At 53.1% G+C, this 11496-nt stretch overlaps 1 protein-coding gene across 4 annotated transcripts in view; it reads left to right on the forward strand.

Moving 5' to 3' along the window:
* Positions 1-11211, forward strand: part of LRFN5 (leucine rich repeat and fibronectin type III domain containing 5) — a 38260-nt gene extending 27049 nt beyond the window's left edge. For 3 of the 4 annotated variants that reach the window (XM_085060872.1, XM_085060871.1, XM_085060873.1), the window contains exons 2-3: positions 1582-2989; positions 3984-5490. In XM_085060872.1, the coding sequence (XP_084916998.1) occupies positions 1602-2989; positions 3984-4914 (2319 nt within the window). In that variant the 5' untranslated portion in view covers positions 1582-1601 and the 3' untranslated portion in view covers positions 4915-5490. Of the gene's footprint in view, positions 1-1581; positions 2990-3983; positions 5491-10790 lie in introns of those variants that run through there. The other variant, XM_085060874.1, reaches the window with a different exon arrangement.
* The last annotated feature ends 285 nt before the right edge of the window (positions 11212-11496 follow it).

Below are 11496 nucleotides of genomic sequence, written 5' to 3' on the forward strand. Positions count from 1 at the left end.
AGCATTGCCATTCCCCTCCAGGTCCTTGTCACCTGCAGAGCCACCCTGACCTACAATGCTGTCATGAAAGTGAGTCCACAGAACATACCTGAATGCTTTCTGCCACAGGTCATGGCAGCAGGAATGGTGGTGATTACATTGGTTATGGGAGCAGCTCCCAGCACTGCCCACAGCAGCAGACTCTGCTTTGGATGGCAGTAACACAGTCTTTCATTTTTCCAGTGGGGACTCAAGAGTTGGAGTAGTCCTGAATACCTGCAGTCCCCAGAAGTATCAGGAAAAAGTATGTTCATAGTGCTGAAAATCAGGGTTTAGGGCTGGTGTTTTCACTAATTCTTTTTGTTGCCTCTGCTTGCACAGCATCACAGATTTGGTTTGGGTTATGGATCGATTGGACAACAGGAGCAATAATTGTTGTTCTAACATTAAATATCCTTAAATATTGATGGCAGTTCACAACTTCTGGTTCTGGCTAGCTGTGCAACTATTTTAGCTGAGCTTCATTAATGCATCTCTGGGATGGTAATGGGTCTGAGTAATCTGATCTGAACATGTATAGCTGTGCTGGTACCAAAGGGAGCTGAGTGCTTCACTCCCAGCGTGGAGCCCCTCTGAGCACCATTGCTCACAATGGCACAAGTTCCCTCTAGACACGTGGGTGCTTCCCCACGGGACCATGCTCCCACCTGTTCCATGGAGGAGCATTCCCTGGCCCTCCTGCCTGGCCGTGCCGTGAAGCCTTTGGCATAGTCACTGATGGATGATCTCATGGAGCTGGCGTGGGCACTGCTGCCATCGGCCCTGTTCCCACTTGCCACGAGGAGCCGGGCCTGGCAGTGTAAGCGATAAAGCTAATTGAACCGCTGGGTTTCCAGGGGGAGTGCAGCGCTTCGGCAGCCAGAAAGCTGTGATCGGCTAAAATTAGCCCGAGATTCATTTTTATTTAGATCCCTGTTGTGGGGGCTTTTCTTGGATTTTGGTTTTTTTGTTTTGTTTTATTTGCATTTTTGGGGTTTGAATGACATAAAAATAGCTCCTTCTGAGTTTATTCTGAAAATAGCATTAGGAGCTTAAATGTTCAGTGAAGATGGGTGTAAACCCATTGAGCTGCTGTGATTTTGAGGCTGCTGAGAGTTCCAGCTGAGAAAGTGAAACACACGTGAACCACTCCTCATTTTCTATACCTGGACATTTGTCATTATGGCCAAGCAGCCCGGGAGGTCAAGGGCTCTGTCGGGAGGTGGAGGTGTGCTGGGCAGCAGGATGGGCTCTAGCAGGAGGGGCCCGAGAGGCAGCACATATGGTGTCACCAGTGGCTTCCCAGTCACTTTGTCTCAGGTATGTGAGCATCAGGGTGTGTATATGTGCATTTGCAAACATCACTGTCTCTCAGCCGTCCTCCTGGCAGGCAGTACAGGCACTCTTGTGTCAGGACAGGGGAATGAAGAAGAACCAGGTACACGGTGAGGGTGACTCACCACTACCTGAACTTCAGTTCCATGGTTTAACCACAGACTGTCTTTTTTATTATGTCCCCTGCTTATCTTACAGAGACTAATTGCCGTTTGCTCTCCCTTGCAGGCTCTTGAATCTGATCTACAATGGAAAAACTGCTTTTGTTTCTGCTGTTCATTGGCGTAGCGGTGCGAGCTCAGATCTGCCCCAAGCGCTGCGTCTGTCAGATCTTGTCTCCAAATCTCGCCACCCTGTGTGCCAAGAAAGGGCTCTTGTTTGTTCCTCCCAACATTGACAGGAGGACCGTGGAGCTGCGGCTGGCAGACAACTTTGTTACAAACATTAAAAGAAAAGACTTTGCCAACATGACCAGCCTGGTGGACCTGACGCTGTCCCGGAATACAATCAGTTTTATCACACCTCACGCATTTGCCGACCTGCGCAATTTGAGGGCTCTGCATTTGAACAGCAACCGATTGACTAAGATCACTAATGACATGTTCAGTGGGCTCTCCAATCTCCACCACTTGATACTGAACAACAATCAGCTGACTTTAATTTCTTCCACAGCTTTTGATGATGTTTTAGCTCTTGAGGAATTGGATTTGTCTTACAACAATCTGGAAACCATCCCTTGGGATGCCGTGGAGAAAATGGTCAGCTTGCACACTCTCAGTCTAGACCACAACATGATCGATCATATTCCTAAGGGGACCTTCTCCCACCTCCACAAGATGACCAGGCTGGATGTCACATCCAACAAACTGCAGAAGCTACCGCCTGATCCGCTCTTCCAGCGTGCTCAGGTGCTGGCAACCTCAGGAATTATCAGCCCCTCAACATTTGCGCTGAGCTTTGGTGGGAACCCCTTGCATTGCAACTGTGAGCTTTTGTGGCTGAGGCGCCTTTCCAGGGAGGACGACCTGGAGACCTGTGCCTCTCCCACACTCCTGTCCGGCCGGTACTTCTGGTCGATCCCTGAGGAGGAGTTCCTCTGCGAGCCGCCGCTCATCACACGGCACACCCACGAGCTGCGGGTGCTGGAGGGGCAGCGGGCAGCCCTGCGCTGCAAGGCCCGGGGTGACCCCGAGCCAGCAATCCATTGGATTTCACCTGAGGGCAAACTGATTTCCAACGCGACCAGGTCCACAGTGTACGACAATGGGACGCTCGACATCCTTATCACGACGGTGAAGGACACAGGCTCCTTCACCTGCATTGCTTCCAACCCGGCAGGGGAGGCCACGCAGACAGTGGACCTGCACATCATCAAACTCCCCCACTTGCTGAACAGCACAAACCACATCCATGAGCCTGACCCAGGCTCCTCGGATATCTCCACATCCACCAAGTCGGGCTCCAATGCGAGCAGTAGCAACGGGGATACTAAAGTCAGCCAGGATAAGAAGGTGGTCGTTGCGGAAGCAACATCCTCCACGGCTCTGCTGAAATTCAATTTTCAGAGGAATATACCTGGGATACGTATGTTCCAAATCCAGTACAATGGTACTTACGATGACTCGCTTGTTTACAGGTAAGGCAGCTCCAGCCTGCCCATGTGGGACCATGCTGGGTGCTCAGCACTGATGTGTGGCCCCTGACCTGGGCAGCCCCTCTGCTGGAGTTCCTGTGCCAAGCCGTGCTGGCTGAGTGGAACCTGGCCCTTGGCAGCTCATGGTGGGAGCCTCAGGAAAGACTTGTGCCATTTTCTACTTACAAATGGGAAAATTACCTTGAACGGTGTTATTTTTAGATAATCCAAATGGATCTCTAATCCTCTGAACTGATCTGAGAAAGGTTGCGAAGGTAGATGGATTAAATGGATCCCAATGTGCTCGGCTTTATGGAAGCACAGGGAGAATGGTGTCTGTGACCATGTTCCTCACACCACTTTCTGGCAGTGTTTGTGCCGGGGAAGTACAGGGGGTCTCTGTGCTGCCAGGTGTAGCTGTTGCACCCTTCAGCACTGGCTTTGCTTGGTCATTTCTTCTATGAATTTCTTTATCCATTAATAGGACAAGGGCTGCTGGCTTTAAACTGAAAGAGAGTAGATGTCGATCAGATACTGGGAAAAAATTCTTCCCTGTGAGGACAGTGACACCCTGGCACAGGTTTCTCAGAGAAATTGTGGGTGCCCCATCCCTGAAAGTGTTCAAGGCCAGGCTGGACAGGGCTTGGAGCAACCTGGGATAGTGGAAGGTGTTCCTGCCCACGGCAGGGGGGTGGACTAGATGATCTTTAAATGTTGCTTCCAACCCAAACCATTCTGTGATCCTGTGATGCCATGTTTTTAATGTGGTTGCTCTAATGGGGGGCTCTGCCATGCCAGTGGGCTTGGCAGTGACTGCTGCTACATCAAAGGCCAGGCAGGAGCTGCTCAGGGGATGGAGATCAGCCCCACAGGGGCTGTGGCAGAAGTGGGACAGCCAAGCTGTGGTAGTCCCCAGCATGGCCTGGGCTGCCCTACAGGGTGGGAAGGTGCCTCTGTGTCTGCCAGGTTCATTCACACTGGTTTCCTTCTCTCCCAGAATGATACCTCCCACAAGCAAAACCTTTCTGGTCAACAACCTGGCTGCGGGGACAATGTATGACCTGTGTGTCCTGGCCATCTACGATGATGGAATCACCTCGCTGACGGCCACCAGAGTCGTGGGCTGCACGCAGTTCACCACCGAGCAGGATTATGTGCGCTGCCACTTCATGCAGTCCCAGTTCCTGGGTGGGACCATGATTATCATCATTGGTGGGATCATTGTGGCGTCCGTGCTCGTGTTCATCATCATCCTCATGATCCGCTACAAGGTGTGTAACAACAACGGGCAGCAGAAGGCCACCAAGGTCAGCAACGTGTACTCACAGACGAACGGGGCTCAGATCCAGGGTTGCAGCGGGGTGCTGTCGCAGTCCATGTCCAAGCAGGCTGTCGGGCACGAGGAGGGCATCCAGTGCTGCAAGGCTGCCAGCGACGGCGTGACGCAGTCGCCGGACACCAGCTCCAGCCAGGACTCGGCCACCACTACCTCCGCTTTGCCTCCCGCCTGGACTTCCAGCACTTCCGTCTCGCAGAAGCAGAAGCGAAAGTCGGGGCCAAAGCCCGGCAGCGAGCCGCAGGGCGAGGCTGGCGGCAGCGCCGAGCCCCAAAACTCGAACAGAAATAACTCCACGGCCCTGCAGTTAGCCAGCCGCCCCCCCGACGCGGCCCCCGCGGCCCACACGTACAAAAGAGCACAATCAAAGCCAAGTAAGTTCCTCACTCTGCCGGCCGACGCGTCCCGAGCCAAGCGCCGGCGGTCGCTGGGCGGCGAGCTGCTGGAGCCCCGCGGCGCCGGCGCCGGCGGACTGCGCTCCAAACGGAGCATGTCCATGAACGGGATGCTAGTCCAGGCAGACAGCGCCGGTGCGGATAGTGGAAAAGCAACTTTCTCCAGTTCTGAGTGGATATTGGAAAGCACTGTGTGACCTGCTTTTTTTTCTTTTTTCTTTTTTTTCTTAAAGTTTTATTTTAACTTAAAACACCAAACATTGTGTGAAACTCCCTTTCCCAGGGAATTGGATTTGGAAGTCCACTGCTGTCTCGCTGATTAATGGCTCGTTCATGCGGGGTTCTGTATAAGCCACCCAGTGCACACAGGGGTTTATTTAGTTTTTGTTTGGTTTTATTTAATATCAAAACCGAAGGCAACATTCAGAGATTTGGGGAAAAAAATAAAAAGGAAAAAAAAGATTAGGGGTGAAAAAAAGCATGAAACAGCACCAGTGCCTTCCCTGCTCTAGGACTGGCTTCCTGGTTCTGCAGTAGCAGAAAACAAAAGAGAGAGTTTTCACAGAAAAAGCCTTTTATAAAGGAAATGCAATTTCCTCCAAGCTAACAAATAACCACTTCTGGATCAATCAGTAAAATGATATTTTTTAAACCGGTCAGACTGTATATTTCTTTTCCGTGACAATGGTGTTGCCTTTGTTTTTAGGCAGATGCTGTACAGGAGCAACAACGCTGTGTTGTTATGTTGTGTAAAATAAAATATTCACTCGGTACTCCAGCCAGCCTCGCGGTGACTGCCCTGCCGGAGCCGGGCCGGGGCCGTGGCGCTCCGCAGCTCCCACCGTGGGGCTGGGAGGAGGACAAGGAGGTGCCAGGTGAGGGGTGCATCCCCTTGCGCCGGGGCTGGGCACTGGTGGAGCAGTGGGGCACCAGTTCTCCCTGAAAAGGTGCCTGACCTGCAGTCCCAGAGCACCCTCATGATGCCCACAGCACAGGCATCGCCTCTGTCCTGCAGCCTTTGGGGAGGGAGCAGCCTGGGGTGCCTCGGGGTGTGGGGCAGAGCTGAGCAAGGGCAATGAGCAGGGCTGGCAGGCGGCCAGCTGGGCAGGCAGGGCTGCAGCCAGCAGCTACGTGGCCATTCAGCATCTTGTTGGTGGCTGCTCAGGTGATGATGGTCATCTCCTGCTGTCCTAGACTTTTGGGGTGTATTTCCTCTAAACTTTATGGTTTGATCCAGGTCTGTTCAGTTCCTGAGCGCAGTGAAGGGCCAGGAAGATGATTGTCTCACGTTTCAGCTCTCTTATTGCGGTGCCTGTGGGATAGAGTGGTTTTGGGCCACTCTGTAGGGACAGAACCCCACAGCAGTAGGGGACAGCAGGTGCAAATTCTACATTGTGTGGATGACAGTTGCTCTGCTCCTTGTAAAGGGAAGCCTGCAGTTAATATTAATTAAACTCATATGGTCATCATGTTCAAATTAGAAACAGCTTAACTCTGAACATTTGTGCATTGTGCATTCTCAGATGCCAAATAATAGGTTTGAGATGTGCTTTGTGGCTATAAAAGTGAGAGAACAGTTAAATTTTATACCCTGTATGCTTGTTCTTGGGGGCACTGTAACTAAGACAGGTGCCTGAGGATAGCCTGGCTCTATCCAGGGCAGCAGCTGGCCCCAGGGAAGTTGTGGGGCAACATCTCATAGTAGGGAATGGCCCCTGGCATCCTGTCTGTGTCTCTGGGACTCTGCAGCGTGGGGCTGATGCTCTCGGCCATTGTGGGTTGCTCTGGGTGATTTTATTGCCTGACATGGAAGAACAAAGTCAATGAGGGTGGTGTAAAGGACCTAAAAGGAAGAGGCTGCTTCTTTTTTAGAAACTCTTTTTGCTTCCCTCAGGAAATTCAGAGGCCAAATAGGAAACAAAGCCTCAAAATGAGAAAATCAGCTTCCTGCTGGAAAAGTTAAAAAAAATGATCAATCCCTCCTTGGATTGCTCTGGCAGCCCATGAGTGCTGCATGAACACAAGGGAGCTATTAAATAATGTGCAGTCAAGGACAGGGATGGTGTGTCCAGGGTCTGCCAGTCTGATGACAAGGGCTTTGCCCAGTGTGGGTCAAACATGAAGGTCTGAGCCCCAGTGAGGGACTGTGCTGGCAGAGGCACTGTCCCCCCATGGTGGGGTGGAGTGAGAATGTCAGAGGTTTGCTGTGGAGGGGTTTGGTTTAATAATGCATTTTAAAAACATAAAATGAAAATGCTTTTATGTGTTGTCTAAAACTGGACCTAAATCTGTGTGATGTTTTGTGAAAGTGCTAAAATACTAATGGTGTCTTGTGGTTTAGGGAAGTTTATTTTTATATTTGTTATTTTTCACTCAAAGGAATAATTTTCTAAGCACTGCAGCTGATGTTCTGTCCATGGTGCCTCTGTGTCAAGCAGCATACAGGGACCATATGGACCTGTGTTTGGTTTGATTCTCTGCTGATAGTGCAGGAATGGGGATCTGGGCAGCCGAGGGTTCCTCTCATGCCAGCTTCTCTCCCTGGCTGAGAGGAGCATCCCTTGGGAATGCCCTGGGCATGGAATCATCTGTTCCCACTGGAATAATTGTGCAGTGGGACATTTTATTTAATTTAGGCTTGATTCAAAGTGTGGGAAGCCTCATGGAGGAGGAAATTCTCTGTCCTTTCTGTTCTTCAAAACCATGGGTTGCCAACAGTGAGTGTGAGGCAGAGAAAGTGCTGAAATGCTCCTGGATCAGAATAACACCAGGTTGTTTCCCCCAAACTGGAATAACTCCTCACCACAGGAGGTGATGTAACAGGGGGTGTGATGTGCTGTGACCCCAGCATCACCTCCAGGTCTAGAGGGTCTGCAGGGACATGAGCCCAAGGTGCCTCCCTGCCCCTCAGGCATTGTCTGTCTGCAGCTTGCCTCCATGCACTTGTGCTGAGATATAGATTAACCAAGATTTTGGCTGTGAAAGGATGTTTATTCACAGGCACTGGTGGAAAAGAAACTTCTCTACACTTACTGAAATGGCTGTAACACACACCTGGGCCCAGGCCTTTTCTGGAGGTGGTGCTTTGTTAGAGGCTGGTGTGGCTGTGCCTGGATGGAGGAGCTGGGTGTTGTGTCTGTTGTTTCTGTGCAGCCTTCCTGCTGTGTCCAGGCATGTCCTTGCCATGAATACATGGTGCTGCTTCACTCTGGTGCCACTGTGGCTTTGTTTCTGCAGCATGTGCCCATGCATTTGCCAGCTCGCCCCTTGTGCCCACGTGGCCCTGCAGCCATTGAGAGGGAGCTGGAAAGTGCAGCCATGTGTCTCATGTGTGGGACAGGGGACACAGCTCCTGGGCACCTGCTGCTCTGGCTGGGAAGGGCCGGGCACTGCTGGGGCATGTCGCCTGCCCGAGAGCTTTTGCCGAGGCATTGGCATGATGTGGTCTCATCCCTGCTGGTGGCAGAGCTGCTGGAGGCTGGAAGCTTGGTGCCAGCAGCACAGGGATGCTCCTGCCTCCCAGAGACCATGACAGCCTTGCTGGGCATTGCTCAAGGAGCATTCCAGACCAGTGGAGTGACACTGAACTGTGGCAGGAGGACAGTCCTGGGCAGTTGTGTGTGCCCCTAGAAGGTGCAGCGGGGCCCTGTCTGTGCCATGGCATGACTGTGCCTGAAGCCATGGTGGGCACCCAGCAAGGAGAGAGGCACTGCTTCCCTGGGATTGGCTTCAACCAGGAGTAATGGCTACAGCTGTTACCATGATCACGTCTCACCATGATCATCTTCCCATCAACCAAGGGGAACCAGAGCCTCAGCGATGCTGGAGCTTTGGCAGTACTGGAGTCTCAGCAGTACCACTTGCAGAGTGGTCACACCTGTCAGCACTGTGATCACTCGGGAACATTCACCTCCCTGTTCCAGGGTGCTGCTGCCCACTCAGGGTGCACCATCTCTGCCTGAAAGCTGCACTAACAGCAGCCACCCAGTTGCACGGTGCCTTCTCCTGGCAGTAATGGTAATGTTGGGCAGAGTCCTGCATTTAAAAGCAGCAAACTGTGGCCAGTCCATAGGGTCCTGCTTACAAAGAACATGGTTCTCCCATTTCCCATTTGCAACATGTCCCTGTGTGCCTGGCTGTTCAATGGGGTGCAGGGCCTGGGGCAGAGCCTGTGCTGCTGGATCATGCCATGCTGAGGGGGTAGGGGGTTGCCTCCTGTGGCCCCTCAGCCCAGTCCTCTCCCACTGCCTCTGTGGTGCTGCACCCCCTGTGACTGTGGTATTGTCCCTGAGGGCATCACACACGGCAGAGGGGTCTGGCTGGTGCCAGCCCACCTGCACAGCAGCAGCTTGTCCACCCTTCCCTGCGGCTGAGGGCAGGTGTGTGGCAGCAGGCACTGAGTGCCAGGAAAATCAGCTGTGAATAGGAGCACCTGTGCCCTGTGCTGTCTCTGGTGAGTGGCTGAGGTCTGGATTGTGGCTGAAGTCTGGCTGTCACAGCAGCCCAGACCCCATGGAACAGGACTGTGCTGGTGTGTGGGGAAGCAGCAGTGCCTGTTACAGCACCTACACCCTGCAGTAACACAATCCCAGCAAAGGGTGAATCTTACTGGTTTTGCTGACTGTGGACTTTTAATACCATAGATTTATTCTCAAGAGCCAGTGTGAAGGCTGCTGCTGGAGAGAAAGGGAAGCTTGCTTGGAAGGAAGGAAACTTGAAAGGGAAAGAGCAAACATGCTGGCTGCAGAGCCCATGTCAGGAACTGTGCTTGTATTAACAGAATAAGCTCCAGGTTTTGTGGTGCTGTGTCACCTCAGATCATTTCAAGAACTTCACTTTAGAAGCATCTGGGTCAGGAATCTGAAAAGTGAGCCCAGGCTGGTGTGCTTGGCTTGGTCTGAGCTGGTGTGCCTCCTACACTGCGAGGCTGCTGCTCTGGAGGCACCCACAGTGCTGTGTGTGAGCTGTGCCATCTCCTCTGCAGGGGTTATTCCCACCAGGAGAGGGAATGAGGAAAACCAGTCAGGGTTGGAGCCCAGCCCCTCAGTGGGCACACAGGGACCCCCACCTGATCCAAGGCTGGGCTCTCTGTTACAGTCTGTAGTCTGTAACCTGCAGCCACCCAAAGATGAGTGTAAAGTGGTGCCTGATTTGTATTTGCATGTGGCAACGGCACATCTGCACTTCCCGAGGTAAGTGGAGCTGTGCTGGGCAGCAGGAGGGGCTGGTGCAGTGGGACCAGGTGTGACACAACTGCCCCATGGGCTCTCTCTGTGCTGTGGGGTTGATGTGGGGCTCAGTGCAGGACAATGACACACGGCACATCTTCATTGCAGTGGCCTTTCCTCCTGCATGCAAACCTTGGGAAGGCGAGTGCTGTGTCTGTGCCCACCCACTGCTCTGTTCTGGCGTCCTCAGCTCTGTGTGAACCCCTGGCAATATGCAGAGTTGGAGTCCCTGCTGTGGGCAAAGGCTTGGCCTAGGCAAGGGCAGAAGCAAGTCTAGAAAATGGAGAAGTCTCTGGTTCTGAAATAATGAGCTTTGCTGGTTCTGTTGGGGGTTTTGGGGGTTGTCAGTTGGATTTTCTCTGAAGCAGCAGGAGTTGTGCTGTGCCTGCACTCCCTGACGATGACGAGACTTGTGGCAGAGGTGTGGGTGGGGGACGTTAGGTAGTTAGTCCTGTCTCTTGTTAGCCCAGTCTCCCATTAGCCCTGTCAGCTGCCACGCTCCGCTGTTGTGCCCCAGCCCCTGCAGTGCAGGTGGCACCATGCAGTGGGTGCCAGGGCCGAGGGCAGGCTCTGCTGCTGCTCCCTGCCTGGGCTGGTCTTGTAGCGGCTTCTGGGACCCTTGGTGCAGCAGTTCCTGGGACCATCAGTGGGTGCTGTGCCCAGGCTGGCCCCATGGCAGCTCCCGGGGCTGTTGGTGGGTGCTGTGCCCAGGCTGGCCCCATGGCAGCTCCCATGGCAGCTCCTGGGGCTGTTGCTGTGGTCCCACATCAGCGCGGCTTTGGCCGTGGGAAGGGCCGATCGTGCTCCTCATCCCCTCACTGTCTCTGTTCTGTCTCTTTGCGCAGAAGCCGGGGCCTCTCTGCAGGACACCAGCCCTTCTCCACCCCCTGAAAACGTTGCCACCGATGTTGTTACTCGGCAGAAAACAATACGATTCCAACTCTCCGAGGATTGACGTGTCGCACCGCACTCACCCCACCGAAACCTTTACTTGAAGCTGCAGCCGAGGCCATGTGGCCGTCAAGGTCGGCTGCCTCAATAAACTGTCTTCCCCCTCACAGGTTGCCCATCTCCCCCCCATCTGCCACTTTAAGTCTAAAATACCTGTTTTTCTGGTGTCCAAGGTTTTTATAACTAAAAATTATGATGAAAAATCTGGTGGCAACAGCTGCAGTCCCAGGTCATGTTCCATGTCGCCAGTGGTGAGGTCACGAGCTGTAAACGTGGTAGCTTCAATCACCTGAACAAATAAATGTTTTACTACGATGGCATGGGCATGTTGGTTGATCCGAGGGGTTGTGCCTGGCAGGTTGGTTGATCGAGAGAGGCCCTGTGCTGTCTGGGGTCCATGCCCATGGAGAGGCCCCGTGCTACCTGGGGTTCTGTGCCCACAGAGGGACCCCATGCTGCCTGAGGTCCACATGCCTGGCTGTGCTGTGTGAGGTCAGGCCAGGCTCTGCAGCAAATGATGGTGGGGGATTCCTGTGTCTCTGAGTGGGAGCAGTGAGCTGTGTCCAGCTGCAGCCCCAGCTCATGGCCATTGGTGCCACT

The sequence above is a fragment of the Lichenostomus cassidix genome, chromosome 5, assembly GCF_008360975.1.
Source record: "Lichenostomus cassidix isolate B80296 chromosome 5, HeHo_3.0, whole genome shotgun sequence".
NCBI lineage: Eukaryota > Metazoa > Chordata > Aves > Passeriformes > Meliphagidae > Lichenostomus > Lichenostomus cassidix.